Source organism: Lepidochelys olivacea (genome assembly GCF_965140295.1).
Source record: "Lepidochelys olivacea isolate rLepOli2 genome assembly, chromosome: 12".
Lineage (NCBI taxonomy): Eukaryota > Metazoa > Chordata > Testudines > Cheloniidae > Lepidochelys > Lepidochelys olivacea.
In genome coordinates, this window is record NC_140422.1 from 39,988,842 (window position 1) to 40,012,730 (window position 23,889).

At 58.1% G+C, this 23,889-nt stretch overlaps 2 protein-coding genes across 4 annotated transcripts; one reads left to right on the forward strand and one right to left on the reverse strand.

Moving 5' to 3' along the window:
* Nucleotides 1–1,532: 1,532 nt before the first annotated feature.
* Nucleotides 1,533–10,370, reverse strand: SPATA2L (spermatogenesis associated 2 like). The gene is made up of 3 exons (XM_084644854.1): nt 10,088–10,370; nt 4,275–4,581; nt 1,533–3,291 (listed from the first exon to the last, which is right to left on the reverse strand). Exons 2-3 carry the CDS (start codon nt 4,578–4,580, stop codon nt 2,149–2,151), a joined length of 1,449 nt encoding a protein of 482 aa, XP_084500980.1. The 5' UTR covers nt 4,581; nt 10,088–10,370; the 3' UTR covers nt 1,533–2,148.
* On the forward strand, nt 4,369–22,501 carry LOC311529125 (farnesol dehydrogenase-like). Of its 3 annotated transcripts, none has more exons than XM_084644858.1 (7): nt 4,369–4,493; nt 13,052–13,198; nt 19,345–19,452; nt 19,968–20,107; nt 20,546–20,642; nt 20,868–20,992; nt 21,421–22,501. In XM_084644858.1, exons 2-7 carry the CDS (start codon nt 13,114–13,116, stop codon nt 21,595–21,597), a joined length of 732 nt encoding a protein of 243 aa, XP_084500984.1. In that variant the 5' UTR covers nt 4,369–4,493; nt 13,052–13,113; the 3' UTR covers nt 21,598–22,501. The 3 variants fall into 3 exon arrangements, with proteins under 3 accessions (XP_084500984.1, XP_084500985.1, XP_084500986.1); XM_084644859.1 differs by lacking the exon at nt 4,369–4,493 and adding an exon at nt 10,735–12,024; XM_084644860.1 differs by lacking the exons at nt 4,369–4,493; nt 13,052–13,198 and adding an exon at nt 18,130–18,384.
* Nucleotides 22,502–23,889: the final 1,388 nt, after the last annotated feature.

Consider the following 23,889-nt stretch of genomic DNA (forward strand, 5'->3'; position numbering starts at 1 on the left):
AGCCCAGCTGCAGGTGAGGGGCATGGCTTGGTGCACTCCTCTCAGCCAGTGTACTGCAGCAGCGACATCACTTCCTCCAGTAGCTGTGCCTACCTTGGAATTCCACCCCAGCAGGGGCCTGAGCCAGTCCTGTTTGTCTTGTGCTGAGAGCTCAAGGTTTCCGACTCATTCTCCTGTGACACACTGCACTCTCAGCAGCTTGGGTAGCCACAGCTTCCCCTCTACCCGTCATCACCTGGAGCTTCTTAACAAGATCACCCTCTGTTAATGAGCCACTGACCTCAGTGAGTTAAGGACATGAAAGTCTGAAGCAAGAGCCGCTGGTAAAGGGCAGGTGGAATTTGTGGGGGCATGGGATGAACTCACGCTGCTCCTGCTCCCACACCCTACCCAGGAGCCAGAATACCAGGCTAGCAAGAAAAACCCTTTATTACATAACTGTGGAGGTGACAGAGAATGTTCTTTCTTTGTTCTGAGGAGAGCAGAAATTAGGTGAGGTTTACCAGTCAGCGCTGAGTTGGGAAGGGGGCCTTACCCAGCCAGAGGGGCTGGGGTACTTGGCCAGTGCAGACTGACAGTGGGCCAGCTGAAAGGCAGGTGTGCCCTGGAAGGTACAGCACCCAGCACTGGATCTGACCCTGGGGTGGGTTTTCGGGGCGGTTCTGTTTCGTGCTTGGCTCCTGGCACTGATTCCAGCCACCTCACACTGAAATGGGGGAGATCCCCAGTGTTCTCAGCTTCCCCTTTCTGAGTTTGAGCTGGGAGTGCTAGCGGTGCTGCTCTAAATAGCATAGCAAGAGGGGGCCTTGCCCGCCCCCAGGCCACAGCAAGAGGCAGCTCCCTTTCTTTTTGGCTTTCCTGGGTCCAACATCCTGCTGCCTTTGTGTTTCCAGCTGGGTTGTGCGCACATGAGGAGGGGATTGGCTGTCATTTCCAGGAGCCAGTGCCCATTCCACTTAACCCTTAATGCAGGAGGGAGAAGCTTTTCTCTGCCCCAAAGCACTGACCAGCTTCCCAGGAAAGGTGCAAGCAGTGACCTAGGCAGAGGAGTAGTCCCGAGACATCAGAGCTGAGCCCTGGGGAGATGGTAACTGAATCCCTACAGCTCTGACCAAGGAGCTGAAGCATCAGCCATAGCACAAAGGAACTCCCAATGCACTGCATCCCGTGGGACTAACGGTGTAACCCTTCCTCCAAGCTCCAGCAACCATTGACTCTGGAGAACCCAAAGTGCCACAGCACTCATGAGGAAAGGTATTTGGTGCTAGGGGATACTGCAGTGCAAGAGCCTAGCTTGCTAACTCTCTGAAGGCTTTAAACCCCCCCCGAGCAGCTGAGCCAGGCAGGATGAGGGAGACACATCACCCAATAAAGGGCAGATGCACACAGCTAAAAGTGTTTGTCATTTCCTTCTGACCCATCAGTCTGGGGCAAAAGCTGCTCTAGCTCAAACCCCCAGTGCCAGAAGGGGCCAGGGCCCAGCCTAAACCCACACACTTCTTCCCCTGGGCACCTTTTGTCCCATCCAGAACCTGAAGGCCAGTCAGCCTGAGAAGCAATGGATAGGACCAGCATGAGCTGGGAAACAGCACAAGATCTTCCCCAAAGCCATCTTCTCTCCTGGGGCAGAGCTGTCCACATGGGCCGTGCCACAGAGCACCTGGACGGAGCAGCGTCCTTCCACCAACTCACAGGAATTGCTTGAAAAAGAGCAAGACTCTTGTTTCTCCTTGTCCTTACCTAGGTCCAATATTTCAGGCTGTGCTGAGAAGCCTGTGAGCTAAGAGGCCCCAGCTCCTCTGGCAGAGGGAAGCTAGAGCGGTGACTAAGCAGGGCCAGGAGATCATGCCAGAGACACAGCAAAGGCCAATCCCTGGAATTGGCTCATAGGAGTTGGGAGGGAGAGTAGTAGTGTTGAATGTAGGGCAGGGTTAGTGTAGGCAGCTACAGCAGGGGAGGATCTGGGGCGAGTCTCTACGAAGCACTGCTTTATCGGGGTGAGGGAAGGAAAGCAGCTCTGCCACCAGCGGTTTCCCCTAGAACAGAACCAGCAAGTCCAGGCAAGTCCTGATGCTTCCGCTAGAGGTAGGATTTGGTTGGCATATCCCATAGCATTTGCAGGCCCTGGGGAGGCAGCTCGTCCTGTAGCTAGGGCCGAGCCCCAGAGCCTTCATTCAGCAGCATGTCCACCTCGGTCCTCTTTAACCACAGGAGCTTCTGCTTCTCGCTCTGCAGCTCCTCCATGCAGTGGCTACTCCTGCAGGTCTGCATGGCATCGCAGCCGCTGGCATGGAGCAGGCAGCATGTGGCACAGCAGTAGGAAGGGAGAGCACCTCGGATCAGGCATGAATGCAGCTGGTAGCACGGTGACTCCAGCACCTCCCTTTTGCTGCTCTCTAGCCATGGGGCGGCAGGTGGCAGCTCCCATGGCCTCTCTGCAGCCTTTGGCCAGATGCTGGCAGCTCTGCAGTCCAAAGGTATAACCTTGCCAGCAGAGCGGGGCATTAGGCAGCTTGCTGCCCCATGTGGCTCAAGCACTGCAGTGTCAGAAGGGGAGCTCAGAGCAGGGTTTGTGCTCTCCACATTCTCAGGAGAGACTGAGTCACTGATCCTGCTAAGCTCCCGTCTTAAGGAGATAAAAGAGAAGGCAGCAGCTTCTGAGTCCGGCCCATTTCTATAAGGCTGCTCCTGGCCGGACTCGCTAGCCCCCCCGTTGTCCCAGATCCTTCCCTCATTTCCCCCGAGATCCTCAGGACAAGGTACTCCAACAGCCTCACTCCACAGGTTGGAGTTCTGTTCCCAGATGGGAGGCCTATGTAGCTCCTGAGAGGACAAACCCCATGGGGATGATTGCAACCTGGCCCCCAAGGGGGCACTGTATAGATTCGCAGCCTCTGGGCTTTTCAGCTCATCCCCATAGAGATCAATGCTTTCAGCACTGCCAGGAGCCGCCTTGGCTCTGGGCTCTCTGCCTTTCGGCCATCTAACAAGTCTCTTCAGCTTCTCCACACAGTCATGCAGGTCCCTGACGCCCCTCCGCACGTGTAGCAGGTCTTCAGCAGACACTGGGCATGGCCCCAGCTGCCGTAGGATCTCCCCCAGGATCTCACACTCCACCCTTGCTGCAAAGAAGCCGCAGGCAGCTTGGACAAGCTCAGCTCCCAGGGGTGGGCGGGACACCACGAGGTGATGGTCATCTCTCTTCACATATCCCATCCTGTGGAAGCTCTTTGCGATGTCACTGTCTGACAGCGCCGCCTGCAGGGAGTGCACATACACCCCCGAGAACATCTGTAACAGAAGCACCGCGTTGTTTGCTGAGCACACAGCTAGTCGACCCCCAGCCAGTCTAACCAGGTGACCTCGCCACTCCTCCCTCCGCCCCGCAAACGCTGACACAATGAGCAATTAGTCACCCTGTTAGCAATCAGCACCACCAAGCCCATGGCAGCCTGAGTGCACCTTGAATTCTCAGCCCCTGCCCAACAGCCCAAAGCATGGTCACTGCAGGCCACCACTAGCCTCCAGACTGCCCCAGTGGGGAGGGGGCTCCAGGCAGCACAGCCACCAGAGGGTGCCACAACTCCCTGTGGTGCCCCTCCTCACCTTCGTTCACCTCGCTGTCTAACATCAGCTGCGGGTGCCTCAGGACCTGCCCCTGCTGCATCGGGGTTCCTTTGGAGACACGACCCACTGCATCAAGGAACCAGCTAGTCCCAGGTCCTACTCAGCCCTAAGCCCATGGCCCATTTCTGTGGCTTTCCCAATCATGTTGCTAAGATCCTTGAACCCAAGACTGTGCAATGGCCATACAAAGAGTGACATTGCCCAGAGACGAAGTACCTCTGTCCCTTCACATTCCAGCCACTCGGGGCCATATAGGCACAGGCAGGGTTTCCATCATGGTGGAATCCCTTTGTCTAAAGGCCCTACACACCCCTATGCTGCTTCAGCAAGGATCGTTCCTGACTCCTGGTCCTGGGGTTAGACTGCGCCTCTCCCATTGAGGGGGTCTCTTTAACAAATCCCAGATCTGTCTGGGCACGAGTGTAATCATCAGCTACACAAGGGAGGGCCTGAATATTCTATTCCCCTGGGGAATCTGGAGTCCAGGAAATCTGTGCTGAAGTCCCTGGAGTGACCCTCTCTCTCTTCAGTGATTTGCTCGGAATGGCCCCTGCACACTGTTTCAGCAGCTCCCTGTCTCTATCCAGCATGCCCAAGAGACACACCGGTGCAGCCAGGCAGCACCATGACCACACACCAACGCTCACCTTGACTGTGCTGAACTCCTTGCGCCAAGGGAGGAGGTGTAGATGGACAGCTGCCAGCTCAAGGACCTCGAAGGCCCTGGCCAGCCCCCTGAGTGCCAAGGGCAAGTCGTCCCATCCCTGAAGGCTGCTGGCGAGCGTGGCAAAGACGTCGTTCCGCAGGGTGCCGTGCAGCTCCGGATCCTCCAGCAGGTGCTGCCACAGCAAATCCCACAGGGCCAGGTCAGTGCAGACCCCAGCGTGGCCCCTTCGGAAATCCCTCTCCAGACACTTCCTGTACTCCTGCTGCACCAGGGCGCTGGAGCCCATCCTGGACCGCAGAGAGGGCAGGGGTGAGCGGCGAAGAGCCCACGAATGGCAGCACCCAGCCAGGGCCACCAGAAAGTCCTGGGCAAGCCATATAGGGGCAGCTTTGCCCTGCCCTGCCCCGCTCCAAGTCCACCACCAAGAGTCAGGCCAGCTTCCCTCCCCCCTTAGCGATTCCCTCAGACACTGCCAGCCACTCCCCGCGGGGCCGGAGGGACTGCGCTGCCCCACTTCTCAGCAGCCGGTGCCCTGCCTGGGGAAGGGGGCTGGGCGGGCAGGGCCAACCCTTTGCCTCTCCCTCCAGGACTGGCCTGGCCACCCCCAAAAACACCTTTGATACACAGGTTTCAGAGTAACAGCCGTGTTAGTCTGTATTCGCAAAAAGAAAAGGAGTACTTGTGGCACCTTAGAGACTAACCAATTTATTTGAGCATGAGCTTTCGTGAGCTACAGCTCACTTCATCAGATGCATATCGTGGAAACTGCAGCAGACTTTATATATACACAGAGAATATGAAACAATACCTCCTCCGACCCCATTGTCCAGTTGGTAATAGCTTATCTAAAGTGATCATCAGGTGGGCCATTTCCAGCACAAATCCAGGTTTTCTCACCCTCCACCCCCCCACACAAATTCACTCTCCTGCTGGTGATAGCCCATCCAAAGTGACAACTCTTTACACAATGTGCATGATAATAAAGTTGGGCCATTTCCTGCACAAATCCAGGTTCTCTCACCCCCTCACCCCCCTCCCAAAAACCACACACACAAACTCACTATCCTGCTGGTAATAGCTCATCCAAAGTGACCATTCTCCCTACAATGTGCATAATTAAGGTGGGCCATTTCCAGCACAAATCCAGGTTTTCTCACATCCCCCCCACCCCCATACACACACAAACTCACTCTCCTGCTGGTAATAGCTCATCCAAACTGACCACTCTCCAAGTTTAAATCCAAGTTAAACCAGAACATCTGGGGGGGGGGGGGTAGGAAAAAACAAGAGGAAATAGGCTACCTTGCATAATGACTTAGCCACTCCCAGTCTCTATTTAAGCCTAAATTAATAGTATCCAATTTGCAAATGAATTCCAATTCAGCAGTTTCTCGCTGGAGTCTGGATTTGAAGTTTTTTTGTTTTAAGATAGAGACCTTCATGTCTGTGATTGCGTGACCAGAGAGATTGAAGTGTTCTCCGACTGGTTTATGAATGTTATAATTCTTGACATCTGATTTGTGTCCATTTATTCTTTTACGTAGAGACTGTCCAGTTTGACCAATGTACATGGCAGAGGGGCATTGCTGGCACATGATGGCATATATCACATTGGTGGATGTGCAGGTATACGAGCCTCTGATAGTGTGGCTGATGTTATTAGGCCCTGTGGTGGTGTCCCCTGAATAGATATGTGGGCACAATTGGCAACGGGCTTTGTTGCAAGGATAAGTTCCTGGGTTAGTGGTTCTGTTGTGTGGTATGTGGTTGTTGGTGAGTATTTGCTTCAGGTTGCGGGGCTGTCTGTAGGCAAGGACTGGCCTGTCTCCCAAGATTTGTGAGAGTGTTGGGTCATCCTTTAGGATAGGTTGTAGATCCTTAATAATGCGTTGGAGGGGTTTTAGTTGGGGGCTGAAGGTGACGGCTAGTGGCGTTCTGTTATTTTCTTTGTTAGGCCTGTCCTGTAGTAGGTAACTTCTGGGAACTCTTCTGGCTCTATCAATCTGTTTCTTTACTTCTGCAGGTGGGTATTGTAGTTGTAAGAAAGCTTGATAGAGATCTTGTAGGTGTTTGTCTCTGTCTGAGGGGTTGGAGCAAATGCGGTTGTATCGCAGACTCAAGGAATATTTCCAAAATACCTCTGAACAACATACTAATCCACAGAGACCTCCCTACCAACACTACAGAAAGAGGGATTCTAGGTGGACTCCACCTGAAGGTCGAAACAGCAGACTGGACTTCTACATAGAGTGCTTCTGCCGACATGCACGGGCTGAAATTGTGGAAAAGCAGCATCACTTGCCCCATAACCTCAGCCGTGCAGAACACAATGCCATCCACAGCCTCAGAAACAACTCTGACATCATAATCAAAAAGGCTGACAAAGGAGGTGCTGTTGTCATCATGAATAGGTCGGAATATGAACAAGAGGCTGCTCGGCAGCTCTCCAACACGAGTTTCTACAAGCCATTACCCTATGATCCCACTGAGAGTTACCAAAAGCAACTACAGCATTTGCTCAAGAAACTTCCTGAAAAAGCACAAGATCAAATCCGCACAGACACACCCCTGGAACCCCGACCTGGGATATTCTATCTACTACCCAAGATCCATAAACCTGGAAATCCTGGGCGCCCCATCATCTCAGGCATTGGCACCCTGACAGCAGGATTGTCTGGCTATGTAGACTCCCTCCTCAGGCCCTACGCTACCAGCACTCCCAGCTACCTTCGAGACACCACTGACTTCCTAAGGAAACTTCAATCCATCGGTGATCTTCCTGATAACACCATCCTGGCCACTATGGATGTAGAAGCCCTCTACACCAACATTCCACACAAAGATGGACTACAAGCCGTCAGGAACACTATCCCCGATAATGTCACGGCTAACCTGGTGGCTAAACTTTGTGACTTTGTCCTTACCCATAACTATTTCACATTTGGGGACAATGTATACCTTCAGATCAGCGGCACTGCTATGGGTACCCGCATGGCCCCACAGTATGCCAACATTTTTATGGCTGATTTAGAACAACGCTTCCTCAGCTCTCGTCCCCTAAAGCCCCTACTCTACTTGCGCTATACTGATGACATCTTCATCATCTGGACCCATGGAAAAGAAGCCCTTGAGGAATTCCACCATGATTTCAACAATTTCCATCCCACCACCAACCTCAGCCTGGTCCAGTCCACACAAGAGATCCACTTCCTGGACACTACAGTGCTAATAAACAATGGTCACATAAACACCACCCTATACCGGAAACCTACTGACCGCTATTCCTACCTGCATGCCTCCAGCTTTCACCCTGACCACACCACACGATCCATCGTCTACAGCCAAGCTCTGCGATACAACCGCATTTGCTCCAACCCCTCAGACAGAGACAAACACCTACAAGATCTCTATCAAGCTTTCTTACAACTACAATACCCACCTGCAGAAGTAAAGAAACAGATTGATAGAGCCAGAAGAGTTCCCAGAAGTTACCTACTACAGGACAGGCCTAACAAAGAAAATAACAGAACGCCACTAGCCGTCACCTTCAGCCCCCAACTAAAACCCCTCCAACGCATTATTAAGGATCTACAACCTATCCTAAAGGATGACCCAACACTCTCACAAATCTTGGGAGACAGGCCAGTCCTTGCCTACAGACAGCCCCGCAACCTGAAGCAAATACTCACCAGCAACCACATACCACACAACAGAACCACTAACCCAGGAACTTATCCTTGCAACAAAGCCCGTTGCCAATTGTGCCCACATATCTATTCAGGGGACACCATCACAGGGCCTAATAACATCAGCCACACTATCAGAGGCTCGTATACCTGCACATCCACCAATGTGATATATGCCATCATGTGCCAGCAATGCCCCTCTGCCATGTACATTGGTCAAACTGGACAGTCTCTACATAAAAGAATAAATGGACACAAATCAGATGTCAAGAATTATAACATTCATAAACCAGTCGGAGAACACTTCAATCTCTCTGGTCACGCAATCACAGACATGAAGGTCGCTATCTTAAAACAAAAAAACTTCAAATCCAGACTCCAGCGAGAAACTGCTGAATTGGAATTCATTTGCAAATTGGATACTATTAATTTAGGCTTAAATAGAGACTGGGAGTGGCTAAGTCATTATGCAAGGTAGCCTATTTCCTCTTGTTTTTTCCTACCCCCCCCCCCAGATGTTCTGGTTTAACTTGGATTTAAACTTGGAGAGTGGTCAGTTTGGATGAGCTATTACCAGCAGGAGAGTGAGTTTGTGTGTGTATGGGGGTGGGGGGGATGTGAGAAAACCTGGATTTGTGCTGGAAATGGCCCACCTTAATTATGCACATTGTAGGGAGAATGGTCACTTTGGATGAGCTATTACCAGCAGGATAGTGAGTTTGTGTGTGTGGTTTTTGGGAGGGGGGTGAGGGGGTGAGAGAACCTGGATTTGTGCAGGAAATGGCCCAACTTTATTATCATGCACATTGTGTAAAGAGTTGTCACTTTGGATGAGCTATCACCAGCAGGAGAGTGAGTTTGTGTGGGGGGGGGGGGGTGGAGGGTGAGAAAACCTGGATTTGTGCTGGAAATGGCCCACCTGATGATCACTTTAGATAAGCTATTACCAGCAGGACAGTGGGGTGGGAGGAGGTATTGTTTCATATTCTCTGTGTATATATAAAGTCTGCTGCAGTTTCCACGATATGCATCTGATGAAGTGAGCTGTAGCTCACGAAAGCTCATGCTCAAATAAATTGGTTAGTCTCTAAGGTGCCACAAGTCCTCCTTTTCTTTGATACACAGACATACCAAGCCCCTCCCGCTGGTGTAGGGGGCAAAAGGGGGAGGGGCTGAGACACAGAGATCCCCTCCCCCATCCTTGGGGGAAGGGGCTGAGAGAGGCCACGCCCCCTCTGTGGGGTGAGGGGGCTGCGAGGCGGAGGCCACGCCCCCTCTGCGGGGTGAGGGGCGCTGCGAGGCGGGGGCCACGCCCCCTCCGTGGGGTGAGGGGCGCTGCGAGGCGGGGGCCACGCCCCCTCCGTGGGGTGAGGGGCGCTGCGAGGCGGGGGCCACGCCCCCTCCGTGGGGTGAGGGGCGCTGCGAGGCGGGGGCCACGCCCCCTCCGTGGGGTGAGGGGCGCTGCGAGGCGGGGGCCACGCCCCCTCTGTGGGGTGAGGGGGCTGCGAGGCGGGGGCCACGCCCCCTCTGTGGGGTGAGGGGGCTGCGAGGCGGGGGCCACGCCCCCCCTGTGAGGTGAGGGGGCTGCGGGGCGGGGGCCACGCCCCCCCTGTGGGGTGAGGGGGCTGCGGGGCGGGGGCCACGCCCCCCCGTGGGGTGAGGGGGCTGCGAGGCGGAGGCCACGCCCCCCCTGTGGGGTGAGGGGGCTGCGAGGCGGAGGCCACGCCCCCCCTGTGGGGTGAGGGGGCTGCGAGGCGGAGGCCACGCCCCCCCTGTGGGGTGAGGGGGGCTGCGAGGCGGGGGCCACGCCCCCTCTGTGGGGTGAGGGGGGCTGCGAGGCGGAGGCCACGCCCCCTCTGTGGGGTGAGGGGGGCTGCGAGGCGGGGGCCACGCCCCCTCTGCGGGGTGAGGGGGCTGCGAGGCGGGGGCCACGCCCCCTCTATGGGGTGAGGGGGCTGCGGGGCGGGGGCCACGCCCCCCCGTGGGGTGAGGGGGCTGCGGGGCGGGGGCCACGCCCCCTCTGTGGGGTGAGGGGGCTGCGGGGCGGGGGCCACGCCCCCTCTGTGGGGTGAGGGGCTGCGAGGCGGGGCCCCCGGGCTCCACTCACCTGCCGGCCCAGGGTCTCTCCGCTCCTCCGCCGGGCAACAAGTTCCGGTTTCTTCTCGTTCCGCCCCCTGGCCCGCGGAGGTCACGTGCCGAGAGGCGGGGCTTCCCGACGCCCCGCCCACTGGGGGCTTTAACCCGCTCCTTGCCGGGCCCAGGCGGGCTGTGTCGCCGGGGGCCCCTGGGCTCGGCATCGGGCGGGGAGCTGCAGGGGGGCCTGGTTCCCCCGTGGGACGCCTGCGGAGCCCAGGGAGGGGGGCTGGGCCTGGCCAGAGACCCCACCCAGGGACCCCTGCCCAGAGCACCCCAGGGCACCCACCCACCTGCCCCCCTCCCACTTGCAGCACCCCGGCAGGACCCCCCACCCCAGGGCACCCCCAGCCCCCCCGGGGCTTCTTCCTTGTCCCACCCAGAGGCTTCCGCCCACCTGCCCGCCCCCATCACACCTGCAGCACCCCCTGCAGGACCCCCCACCCCAGGGCCCCCCCGGGGACTTCTTCCTTGTCCCACCCAGAGGCTTCCGCCCACCTGCCCGCCCCCATCCCACCTGCGGCACCCCCGGCAGGACCCCCCACCTCAGGGCACCCCCAGCACCCCCTGGGGCTTCTTCCCACCCACCCCAGAGCCACCCACCCCAGGGCACCCCCAGGCCTGGAGGCTTTTGCCCAGCCATCTGCCCCCGTCCCACCCCAGAACTTGGCTGGGCCAGTGGGAGGGCAAGAAGCCACTAGCCACACTAGTGGTGCCCAGCAGACCAGGATCTCTCCAGGGCACCAGCGCCTTCCCTTGGCCTCCATTCCTGGCCTCCGCAGAGGCCTCGCTAGCTACTGCCACCCCCTCGGCCCATGGCCACAGCACAGCTCTGCTGACTGGAAGCCACAGTGCCCCCAAACCCTCCGTGCAATGGCGGTGGTCACAGGTAGTGGGTAAATGCACCCAACACAGCGGAAACCCCCTCCCCACCCAGCCTTGGCCAGGGTCCCAGCTCGAGCCCCTCAGCCTGCTGTGGTGACAGCCCGCCTGTCACTACGGGGGATGCTCCTGGTTCCAACGCTAGATGGTGCCGTGGGGCTAGAACCAGCCCCACTGAGCACAGCACCTGGGTGGGGAGCTGTGACCGCTGGAGCAGGGTTATGCCCAGGCTTTGCCCACCAGGCAGGCATCCTATTGGCATCACAGGAGCTGGCTGCAGCTGCCCTTGTCTCTATAGTGAGCTCCTGGGGCAGGGCCAAGCCTGCCACAGTGGGCACTGCCTGAGACCAGTGCTAATGCACCCGCAGCTGGCTGGCCGACCCACGGAGAGCGCAGGCCACAGGCTGGTTCTGCTGCAGGGCGTGGAGGGGCTGGGGGCAGGAAGGTTAGCTCGGCCTGGCCCTGGGAAGCACACCCACAGTGGAGGGGGTGATGTGGGGGCTGTCCGGCTGCAGGACTGGTAGTGCTAACCTCACGGAAAGACAGACACAAACACACCCCCGCCCCAACTCATGTATTGCGGGGAAGGGATTGGCTGTGGCACCCACCTGCATCAGGCCCTGGTCATGCAGCCGGTCCCCCCAGAGCACCCTGCAGCAGGGGGGCCCACGGGGGAGCAAAGAGCAACAGAGGAGAGGGCTCTCCCCTCCACGGAGCCGGCAGAGGAGCAGAGAGAGCAGAGAGGTTGGCTGGGCCATTTTGAACCGGATCCTGAAGCCCACGGGGAGCCCACGGCCGCCTGTGGGCACATGGCTGTGTTGCTCTCTGTGGGAGGAGGTAGCCAGGCCGCGGGGCGGGCAGCACGGCCTGGAGCTGGGGAGCTGACGGGACTCGCACGCAGGCCGCAGCACGTGGCCGGGGTGACGAGGAGGTGGGAGAGCTGATGGAGAGTTCAGGCTCATGGGGCTGGGCAGGGGAGGAGGGGGAGCTCGGCTCATGGCTGCTCCTCCTGCTGGAGAAGAAGTTGAGGTGAGGGAAGCAGAGAGGAAGCTGGGAGCCTGCTGTATGACACACAGCCAGGGGCAAGGGGGAGGCAGGGGCGAGCCAGAGGAGCGCAATGCCGGGGAGCAGCCTCCCAGAGATGGTAGCTACGAGCAGGGGTGGTGGGAATGGGAGTGAGAGGCAGCCAGGTCTGTGGCTTGAACAGATCAGAGGGCAAAGGAGTCAACAGGATAGTGCGTCTTGGTGTGTAGAGGAACCCACCCTGCCCCGAGTTAGCACCTGCACAATGGCAGCCCCTGGTCCCCGCTGTGCAGCAATGGGGGCATCCCGGAGGACGGGGTGGCCCCGTGTCAGAGGCTGCCCTGCCCAGAGAGTGAGGAGGGAGCCGTGGGCACGCCGGGGAGCTGTCTGTGCAGAGCGGCCCAGAAGAGGAGGCGTCCGACATGCACGAGGAGCCTCAGATCAGAGGTGGCAGCTCCCTGGGGCACCCCCAGAGGGGGAGCTGGATGCAGAGCCCAGGCCGGGAGAGGAGGGAGCAGGCAGTGAGGAGCTGCAGAGAGCAGGAGATGGCATTGTGGACAGGGTGCTGCGCTCGCCCTAGGCACCTCTGCGCTGGCGAGGAACCCACTGAGGCGGGCAGAGGGAGCGAGCTGTGAGGGCCTGGCCGACCTCGCTAGCTAAACGACTGCCAGGAGGGGGCAGTGGCCGAGGGGAGGGCTGGCATGGACCACACAGGCCGGAGCAGAGCAGGGAGGAATGGCCCCAGGAGACTGGCAGTTTGGCGGCGTCTCCCAGAGGCAGGGGTGGGAGCCCCACCACTGAGACGCATATGGCTGGACTGGCCGAGGCACTCAGCCCTGTGCTGGCATCCAGGGTGGCCCAACAGGGCATTTGTCTCAGGCCCACTGAGTCCGAAGGGACACAATGGGTGAGACAGGAGGCAAAGAAGGGGTGGGGGCAGAAGCAGGAGGCGGGGCTAAGTGGGTGGTGGGTGTGGCCGTGGGAGTTGCGGGTGGAGCTGGGTATGCACCTTCCCTACTTATTTCCTTGCCAGGGGAGCAGCCACAGCCCGGTTGGTGGCTGGCCCTGCTGTGGCTCTGTTGTTACCTCGCCGGGATGTCTGCCTCGGACAGAGTGGCCGTGGTGCTTGGGGGGGCTGGCACGGTGGGATCCGGGATAGTGAAGTCACTGCTGGAGAGAGGTAGGGGCAGCCGGCGGAGTGGGTGACGATGGGGAGTTGGTTGATTTGTTTTCTAACCACAGCCACATGCAGGCTGGCAGGTGCAGCATGGGCTTCCCCTGGCTGCCATGCTGGGAGCCTCCCCCGGTGTGAGCGAAGACTCACACTAGACCCCAGCTGCTGGGGACCTGACCCACAGCTAGCAGGTGACGCCAGCCCCTGCCTGCTAAGAGCAGCCCCTGGATGGTTGCAGGCACTTTGATCTGGGGCAGCAACAGGGCCAAAATGCTATTGTGTCCTGGCCAGGCAGCGGCCGGCGCTTGGCTGGAGCTGAGCTGAGAGCACCCTGCTGGGTGGGGACCAGGACCTCCCTGTGGGAGAGCCAGGGGAAACCCGCTGGGCCTGCCTGCTGCCCCCACAGGCTGCTCAGTCTGTCCCACCCGAGCAAGCAAAGGGCATGGGCCACGCACAGCTCCCAGCTCAGCCACGGCCGTGCAGGAGGGGCGAGTGCCCTGGCAGAGCTGCCTGTGTGAATTCTGCCAGCAATGGCACAATGCTGGGTGCCTTGCCTGCCCTCGGCGCTCCTATGCCCTGCACCTGCATGCTGTGCCTCCTCTCTGCCTGGCTGGAGCCTGGCTCTGCCTCTTGCCTGCCTGGCGTCCACGTTCGTGGTCCAGCTGCGGAGTTCTAGGCAGCAGAGCTGTGAGGGTCCATCTTGTCCGCCCCCTGGTGCCAGGGGATGGTTCCCAGCCATCTGGTTCTGCTGTTGCGTAGGGTACGGGCCTTGGGAAGCCAGGTTAGGGCAGAAATCAGAGCCACTCCCTTTCAGAGGTACCAGCCTGACGCACTGCCTAGATAAACCCTGCTGTCCCCCGACAGTCCCAAGTCTCCAGTGCTAACCCTACGGCAGCCTGGCTCTGGTGCCCTTTGCCCCAAATATCTCGGGGACACCAGCACCCTCCAGACCAGGGTTAGTTTTATGGGTAGAAGGCTCCACTCAGACCCATGGGTGGGAGGCGGCTGGGGCCCAGCATGGGCAGAGCTGTTTGCTCTGTATCGGGGTGTGATGAAGTGGGACTGTTCTTAATGTTTCCTCTGAATAGTGTGGGGGTGCCTCAGTTTCCCCTATGCAGTTCTTAAGTATCTAGGGGGTGAAGTAAGGGTGTATGATCATTGCAGAGCCCTAGAGGGCAGGTGTGTGCAGGGGTCTGGACACAGAGAATGGCCGACACCCTGTTTCCTGGCACCTGATGGCCTGGCCCTTCCTCCCTGCAAGGTGAGAGCTAAAGGGTTGGAGAACAAAGGAATCCGGTGGCCTCCTGGCCTGGGAAAGGGACAAAGCCCAGAGGAGGAGGGGCTGGAGGGAGTTTCAGTTTGGGATTGGCTGGGATATGGAGTGAAGTGCTGTCAAGGTTCCTCCCCCACTCTGAACTCTAGGGTACAGATGTGGGGACCTGCATGAAAAACCTCCTAAGCTTATCTTTACCAGCTTAGGTCAAAACTTCCCCAAGGTAACAAATATTACCCCCGTTATCCTTGGAATGGCCGCTACCACCACCAAACTAATACTGGTTACTGGGGAAGAGCTGTTTGGACGCGTCCTTCCCCCCAAAATACTTCACAAAACCTTGCACCCCACTTCCTGGACAAGGTTTGGTAAAAAGCCTCACCAATTTGCATAGGTGACCACAGACCCAGACCCTTGGATCTTAAGAACAATGAACAATCCTCCCAACACTTGCACCCCCCCTTTCCTGGGAAATGTTGGATAAAAAGCCTCACCAATTTGCATAGGTGACCACAAACCCAAACCCTTGGATCTGAGAACAATGAAAAAGCATTCAGTGTTTTACAAGAAGACTTTTAATAAAAAATAGAAGTAAATAGAATTAAAGAAATCCCCCCTGTAAAATCAGGATGGTATATATCTTACAGGGTAATTAGATTCAAAAACATAGAGAACCCCTCTAGGCAAAACCTTAAGTTACAAAAAAGATACACAGACAGAAATAGTTATTCTATTCAGCACAATTCTTTTCTCAGCCATTTAAAGAAATCATAATCTAACACATACCTAGCTAGATTACTTACTAAAAGTTCTAAGACTCCATTCCTGTTCTGTCCCCGGCCAAGACGACTACAGACAGACACACAAACCCTTTGTTTCTCTCCCTCCTCCCAGCTTTTGAAAGTATCTTGTCTCCTCATTGGTCATTTTGGTCAGGTGCCAGCGAGGTTACCTTTAGCTTCTTAACCCTTTACAGGTGAGAGGAGCTTTCCCCTGGCCAGGAGGGATTTCAAAGGGGTTTACCCTTCCCTTTATATTTATGACACGCCCCCCAAATCTCAGCTAGGGTGAAACACTGGCTGGGATTTCTTCCTGGAGCTCTAGGAAAACAGAGTTAATAAGACACATGCATCTCTAAATATACTACCAAGTACATAAAGACTAACAATATTTTCCACATCTCAAGGACGATTTTAACCAGTTGATTCTGGGAAACTTTCACGGGAGAGTGCATCAGCCACTTTGTTAGAAGCTCCTGAGATGTGTTGGATGTTGAAATCAAAATCTTGGAGAGCTAAACTCCACCGAAGAAGTTTTCTGTTAGTTTCTTTGACGGTGTGAAGCCACTTTAGTGCAGCATGGTCGGTTTGCAGGTGGAAACGCCGTCCCCAAACATATGGGCGTAGCTTTTCCAGAGCGTAGACAATGGCATAACATTCTTTTTCAGTGACTGACCAGTTGCTTTCCCTCTCAGACAGTTTTTTGCTGAGAAACACTACAGGGTGGAATTCTTGATCAGGTCCTTTCTGCATTAAAACTGCTCCCACACCACGCTCGGATGCATCTGTGGTTACTAGGAACGGTTTGTCAAAGTCTGGGGCCCTTAGTACAGGGTCAGACATGAGTGTCGCTTTAAGCTTGTTAAAGGCCTTCTGACACTTTCCGGTCCACTGAACAGCATTTGGCTGTTTCTTTTTGGTTAGGTCTGTCAGTGGGGCAGCGATTTGGCTGTAGTGCGGTACAAATCGTCTGTAATAACCGGCCAAGCCTAAGAAGGATTGAACCTGTTTCTTTGACTTTGGGACAGGCCACTTTTGGATAGCATCCACTTTGGCCTGTAGGGGGCTGATAGTTCCTTGACCCACCTGGTGTCCAAGGTAAGTCACTCTGTTTAGGCCTATTTGACACTTCTTAGCCTTAACAGTTAGTCCTGCCTCCCTTATGCGCTCAAGGACTTTTTGTAGATGTTCCAGGTGGTCTGCCCAGGAATCCGAAAATATGGCCACATCGTCAAGGTAGGCGACTGCATATTCTCCTAATCCCGCTAGGAGACCATCTACAAGTCTTTGGAAAGTGGCGGGTGCATTTCGCAGCCCGAAAGGGAGTACATTAAATTCATACAGCCCGAGATGTGTGATGAAGGCTGACCTTTCCTTGGCAGATTCATCTAGCGGTACCTGCCAGTACCCCTTGGTTAAGTCCAAGGTAGAGATGAACTGGGCCCTTCCCAGTTTCTCTAATAGTTCATCTGTGCGTGGCATGGGATAGTTGTCTGGGCGAGTTACAGCATTTAGCTTACGGTAGTCCACGCAAAAACGTATTTCCCCATCTGGTTTGGGAACTAGAACCACTGGAGATGCCCATGCACTTTCAGAGGGGCGGATTACACCCATCTGTAACATATCCTGGATCTCCCGTTCTATAGCAGTTTTAGCTTGAGGAGACACCCGGTAAGGTTGGACCCTAATTGGGTGAGCATTACCTGTGTCAATGGAGTGGTATGCCCGTTCAGTCAGTCCTGGGGTGGCTGAGAACGTTGGCGCGTAGCTAGTGCACAGCTCCTGGATCTGCTGTCGCTGCATACGCCCAAGGGTCATGGAGAGGTTCACCTCTTCCACACCACCAGCACATTTCCCTTCGTAGTAAACACCTTCAGGCCACTCAGCGTCGTCTCCTCCCTGGGCTGTAAACTGACAAACCTTTAATTCTCTGGAATAAAAGGGCTTTAGAGAATTAATATGGTACACCTTAGGCTTTCGGTTGGAGGTGGGGAATGCTATGAGATAATTAACAGCTCCCAGGCGCTCCTGGACCGTGAATGGCCCTTCCCATGATGCTTCCATTTTATGGGCCTGGAGTGCCTTTAAGACCATGACCTGGTCTCCTACTTTGAAGGAACGCTCTCTGGCATGTTTATCATACCAGGCTTTTTGCTCTTTTTGAGCATCCTGTAAGTTTTCTCTAGCAAGGGCTAAAGAGGTTCGGAGGGTGTTTTGTAGGTTGGTTACAAAGTCCAGAATGTTAGTTCCTGGAGAAGGTGTAAATCCCTCCCATTGCTGCTTCACCAACTGCAATGGCCCCTTAACCTCACGGCCATATACAAGTTCAAATGGGGAAAACCCTAAACTGGGATGTGGTACAGCTCTGTAGGCAAAGAGCAACTGCTGCAATACTAGGTCCCAATCATTGGAGTGCTCATTTACGAATTTACGTATCATGGCCCCCAAAGTTCCATTAAACTTCTCCACCATGCCATTTGTTTGATGATGGTAAGGAGTGGCAACCAAGTGATTTACCCCATGAGCTTCCCAAAGGTTTTTCATAGTTCCTGCCAGGAAATTAGTCCCTGCATCTGTGAGGATGTCGGAGGGCCAACCTACCCTGGCAAAAATGTCTGCTAGGGCCTGGCACACACTTTTAGCCCTGGTGTTGCTTAGAGCTACTGCTTCCTGTTCTGTCCCCGGCCAAGACGACTACAGACAGACACACAAACCCTTTGTTTCTCTCCCTCCTCCCAGCTTTTGAAAGTATCTTGTCTCCTCATTGGTCATTTTGGTCAGGTGCCAGCGAGGTTACCTTTAGCTTCTTAACCCTTTACAGGTGAGAGGAGCTTTCCCCTGGCCAGGAGGGATTTCAAAGGGGTTTACCCTTCCCTTTATATTTATGACAAGTGCAGACGTGGTTGTCTGGCTCACTGCCCCCCAAAATGGACCCAGCTGAGGGGTCCTGTTCTCTGCACCTACAAGCTCTGTGTTAGACCATGTTCCTGTCGTCTAATAAACCTGTTTTCCTGGCTGGCTGAGAGTCACGTCTGACTGCGGAGTTGGGGGGCAGGACCCTCTGGTTTCCCCAGGACCCCGCCTGAGCGGACTCGCTGTGGGAAGCGCACGGAGGGGCAGAGGAGGCTGAATGCTCCGAGGTCAGACCCAGGAAGGTGGAAGCGGTGTGAGCTTTGTGTCCTGAAGACAGGCTGCTCCCAGAGAGGAGACTCCCCCAGAGTCCTGCCTGGCTTCATGGGGAGCAGTTCCAGAGCATCGCCCAGGGACTCCGTGACACAGGGCGATGCCCTGATGAATGTCTCGGCTCTCCCTTCAGACACAGGCTGGAGGCAATGTGATGGGGCATGAATCGGGGAGAGAGAGGACTCTGTTTTTCTCCTGACAGCGCCACGCCCAGCCGAGCACCAGAAGCCTGCGGTGGGGGTTGGCAGGAGCGTGGCGCTGGAACAGCCGGCTTTGCACACCTTGCACAGAGCGGTGGTGAAGGAGGCCTCATCCCAGGGGAGATCTGGGGCACCTCCACCTCCGCCCCACGCGATCCGCCCCGAGCACAGGCCCCGTGACATGGCATTGTGAGCCACAAGGCCACAGCTCGCCCCGGGCCCGGGTGCTGGGCGGGTCACACGAGACCGGGAGAGCAGCTCCCTGGCCAGAGGGGAAGGCGAAGGGTCCTTGCATCACCCCGGCTCACAGGGCCTCCCTGCGCTAGCCCGGAGCACGCAGCAGCTTGCCCACACCCCCGCTCTCCTGTCGTACCGCTCCTGGAGGAGTGCTAATACCCCACCCCAGCTGGGGGACGGAGACTCAAGGGGCCGGGAGCCAGTGGCGGAGTGGGGAACGGGGGCCCGGAGCGTCTCCCTCCCTAGCCCAGGGTGCTCTCCCCGCTTCCGGAGACTCCCTCACTCACCAGCACAAGCTGTGCAGCCACCTCAGGCTTGGTCCCAGGGCGCCCAGTGGGACAAGCCGCGGCCCCGCCCTGCTAACAGAACAATGCTGCTGTCCCGGGCCCAGGAAGCACTGGGCAGAGGCGTTGCGAGCTCCTTTCCAGCTGGCTGCAGGATGCTTCAGGCCGCGTCTCCCCGCCACCCTCTTGCCCGCAGGTTTCCGAGTCGCTGTTGTCTCCCGCGATGGAGCCAGGCTGGAGAAACTGAGAAGCTTTGTGCCGGCCCCAGCCCGTGACCGTCTGCACACGCTCGTCGGGGACGTGGGTAAGGCCTGCCCGCAGTTCTGCCAGCGGGATGCCCAGGGACGCTGGCCGAGGAGCTGTGGGGCTGATAACAGCAGTGCCCAGGGGAGACACTCGGTGTCAGGCTGTCCCTCCAGGGAGCCCCTTATTCCAGGGCTTCCTCCCGCTGGAGGAGAGGACAAGAGCCCGAGAGGAGCGTTCAAGCCAGCTGGCCCGTTGCATATTGGTAGCGCCGTGCTAGAAGAGCATGGTGCTGCATCCGGCTCCACTCAGGCTGGTGATGCCCGAGCAAGGTCCAGCTGGCAGGCGGGGCTTCCCCCTGCTCCAGGGCTCCTGGTCAGACTTGCTCCCCAGCAGGCAGGGCACGTCATCCAGACAGAGAGAGACACGTCATCGGCCAGGACCCTCCTGCGTGGAGCCCTCTGCGGCGAGGTCAGGGCTGGGTTGCACCCGCAGGACCTTCTCTTTGCCCCTTGCGATTGCAGGGCTGGGCCCAGCCCAGGGGCACTCGCTCACTCGCTGCTGAAATCCTTCCAGGGTCCGAGGAGGGAGCAGAGGCCACCAAGGAAGCCCTGCTGAAGAGCGTCGGGAAGGTCACAGACGTGGTGTCGTCGCTGGGCTTCAGCTGGTGGCAGGGAGGGCCTCCCCACACTCAGACGCTGCAGGAGCTCCACTGGGTGGGTGTGGGCAGGCAGTGCAGCTGGCTCTGGGGAGGAGGCGGCAGGGAGCCTTCAGGGAGGGCCGGTCGGGATGCTGAGGGAGTTAGGCCGGGATCCAGACTCCACTGTGCACTTGTGAAGCCGCAGCTCGGTAGCGCCACCCTGTGCAAGGCCTCAGGCCAGTACCGGCTGGGAGTGCCGTGGAGACAACAGGCTCGGCCCCTGCGGGAGGGAACAGGCCCGGCCCCAGGCTCCATCCCAGAACAGGGCAGTGGACTTGCTTACCCAGAGTGCTGGACTGTCTCCAAAGGGCAGCAGCCAGGCCCCGTTGGCCCAGGGCCTCGTCTCGGGATGCACAGATCAGCAGCCTGCACCAGAGGGATGATGGGGGCAGGAGGGTGGGACGCGGCTGCAGGAAAGAAAACCGTCGTGTCTGCCCCGTGTCCCCACTCCCAGGTCCTGGAAACTCTGCTGCTGAGCACCTTCACGTCCTGGAAAGCATTCTTCCCTCTGGTCAAGGAGAATCCCAGCGGCTCCTACACCTTCATCACAGGTGAGGGGAGGCCCAGCCCCCGGCGACGGGAGATACCGACCCTCTGCGCCCCTTCCCCTGCTCTGCCAGTGCCCCTCGCCGCTGACTGGGCCAGCAGGGGCTGCCATATGTGCAGCTGTGGGGTGCTGGTAAGTCGGGGCTGCAAGGAGCGTGCAGCTTCAGGTGCCGCTGCCCCTTGCTTGCACCCCTCACCCTATCGCTGCCAACGGGCTCTCTCTGTTTCAGGAGGGGCTGGTGAGCGTCTCCTCATGCCAGGCACCGGGTTCCTGACACTGGGGGCCGCAGGCGCACTGGCCTTCTGCCGGGTGGTCCGGGAGGAGTACCCAGACGTGCCCTGCAAGCTGAACGAGGTCAGTGCCCCCTGGCCGGGGTGGGTGGGGTGGAGGGGCACTCACAGCTCTCCCTGCCCCCTCTCCAGGGCCTGGAGGGGAATGGAGCTTAGCCCAGCGAGTCCTGGCCCCCCACTGACCTGGTTCTAGCCCCTACTGGCTGGCATCTCGTGTAGGTCAGCAAAAGCGCCCAGTGCTGCTGCTCATGGGAGCTGCTGCTTGACAGCCCCTTTGGGCAGCCCAGGCCCCACCACGTGTCTGGCCAGCGCCTGGCTCAGTGTGGTCCAGCTCCAGGATACAAGTAACGGGGTCTCTTGCAGCTGGGGCAGGTTTGTGGGTATTAATGCAGGCGAGGGACTCTGCTCCACCCTCCCCAGGGTGAGGGCGTCCCCTCCTGGCCAGCCAGTGGTGGACGGCCTCAGCCTAACTGCCTCCACTTTCCCCTGCAGGTGAAGATTGACATGGGGGTGGCAACCCCAGAGCATTTGCGCCCCGGCTACGTGAGTCACCTGGAGGTGGGCGAGGCAGTGGCCTCCCTGGTCGAGAAGGGGAGCGTCTCCCACGCGGTGCTGCGCGCCAGCTCGCCAGCTGACCTGGAGACCCTGACCCTAGAAGGGAAGATCTGAGGCCTTTGCGAAGCCCTCTTGAGCTGTGCGTGCTCTAAGCGCCCCCTGCTCCCTTGTACAGGGCTCCTGGTACATCTGCCCCGTGTTCCGGTCCCCGGCCGGGATGGGTGGGCTCAGCTGGGAGTCGACTCTGAGCAGCAGCTGCCTTGCACTGCGTCACTCTGCTCTCTGGCTCGCCGCCTAGTGAGGGTAGCTGATGCCTCCTTTCCCTGCTGGGGACCCAGGACCCTCTTCTCTCTAAGCCGCTTTCTCTCCTCCCTGGCCCAGCAGAGGAAGGGCCAGGCTAGGCGTGGGCAGAGGGGAGGCACGAGCAGCTGCTGTGGCTGGCATCTTCATTCACAAACCCTGGCCGGAATTTGGGCTGGGCACAGAAACGGCTGGTGCAGCAGGCGGTTCTGTGAAGAGCAGCCGTGGCCCCAGCAGAGAGGGAAGCCAGCCCCAAGCACCCTGCTCACTGTGGGGTCCCCAGCAGCCAAAGGCCAAGCCCCACATTTCAGTTCCTTCTCCAGCCAGCTGTCTGCTCTGTTGAGTCGTGCTCAGCTGGGCAGGTCCGTCCTTCCAGCCAGCGGGTGGCCTGCCCTCCCCAGCCTGCCCTACGTCCCCTCCGCCTCTCAGAGGCTGCGATTTTATCAGGCCCCTTCCACGCTGTGAGCTACCGTGCTCGGTGTCCCATCCTTGGAGCAGGGGAGCTCGGGGTGCTCGCAAGACGTGCAGCCCCAGGCCCTGGTGTTGGTTCCCCCATCGTAGCGTAGCTCTGAAAAGTCACATGCTCCAGTTGGCACCAGGCCTCCTGCCCCAGGGCTGGGCACATTGTCTGCCAACCTCCACTCGGCTCTCTGCTCCTGGAAGATGTGTCTCGTGGTTGCATTGTTTTGCATGTTTAAATAAACGTTATTTGTACAAACACCATCCTGTGTCTCTGCGCCAGCATGAGTCTGCTCCTGCTCGAGAAGCCCCTGCCAGATCTAGCAAAGGGATGCAGCTCGGGCACGGCTGGAGGGGCACCACAGTGCAGGCCCAGAAGAGCAGGGGGTGCTCCAGGCCAGAATGAGGCAGTGCCCTGGCTGTGGTGGGGCCTGGGCTAGCCTGGGGGGCTCTGTGCCTCTATTGAAGGGCTCTGGAAGAATGGCAGGAGGGGCAGCAAGCCAGTCCCTGGCCACTCCCCATCCTTAAGGGGGGCTTGTTCTGAATCCTCGCTCACCTTCGCCAGTGCTGGGTGCATGGCGCTCTGCCAGCTCGCTCTACCCACTGAACCTCCGTGCTAAGCCCCTTCCCGCCACACCGAGCAGGGCCGGAAGCATTTCACCACTAGCCCGTGGCCGGCTCCCAGCTGTCAGCTTCACTCCCGCAGCTTAGAGCATGGGGCCAGCGCCAATGCCATGGACAAGCTATGTGAATCCGCCCAGAGAAAGGTCTCCAGCCCCCAGCGCAGCATCTGCCCACGGCGGCTCTAGCATGAGGACACGACCAGCCCACGCGGGTGGCGTTCTGGGAAGGCACATGACCAGCTGCAGAGGCTCTGGTCAGGCTGATGCTATGGAGGCAGAGGGTGTCCACCTGGGGTCACCTGCTGTCCCAATGGCTGTCAACACCCCAACCCCCCAGCCAGCTCCTCAGGCCCCAAGGCAGAGCTCCAGCTCTGATAGCTGCTGCCTTCCCAGGCCCAGCATCCCTCCCCTATCAGTGACCCACCCTCCCATCAGTGGGCCCAGGTATAGGCCTGGCCTTGGCTCTGAGCTGGGCCCCTCCGCCCAGGGTGCAATGCAGGGCAGCCTACATCGCTTTCTCACTCATTTACTTACTGCCTTGGGGCCTTGGACCCTCGGGCCCTGAGAGCGACCAATTCTTGCTGCCCCCTTCCCCTGGGCAGGCCCCAAGCGGGCCAAGGCTAGAAGGAAATGCCGTGAGGTGTGGCACAGTCCCCCCCAACCTGCAAGGGAGCCCATAGGGTCCCACCATGGGTGGCTGGAGTCATGTGCTCTGCCCCAGCAGCAGCTCCCCAGGGAACTGCACACACACGAGGCCACCCCATCCCTGGCTAGTGGCTCTGACACTGGCATCAGGAGTTCACTAGCCCCAGCCTGCTCTTCACCCCCCTGTTCCTCCCGGACTTCGCTCCCCGCACCAGAGAGCTTGTTCCCACAGCCCGTGGGTGCCAGGCCAGCTGCCCTTGTGCAGGGCCTCTGGAGAAGGGTGCTGGGCCCTCCGCTTGGCTCCATCACTGCCTGCCAGCACCGGCAGGCGACGTCTCCCCAGCACGCAGGCCAGGCCTGGGGAGGTGCCCGTGGCGAG

Coding starts and splice junctions, on each gene's coding strand:
- SPATA2L (XM_084644854.1), bottom strand. CDS start 4,580: ATGGGCTCCAGCGCCCTGGTGCAGCAGGAGTACAGGAAGTGTCTGGAG. Junction 3,292..4,274: donor AGGAGTTCAGCACAGTCAAG/GTGAGCGTTGGT, acceptor CTTCTGTTACAG/ATGTTCTCGGGGGTGTATGT.
- LOC311529125 (XM_084644858.1), top strand. CDS start 13,114: ATGTCTGCCTCGGACAGAGTGGCCGTGGTGCTTGGGGGGGCTGGCACG. Junction 13,199..19,344: donor GAAGTCACTGCTGGAGAGAG/GTAGGGGCAGCC, acceptor TCTTGCCCGCAG/GTTTCCGAGTCGCTGTTGTC. Junction 19,453..19,967: donor CACGCTCGTCGGGGACGTGG/GTAAGGCCTGCC, acceptor AAATCCTTCCAG/GGTCCGAGGAGGGAGCAGAG.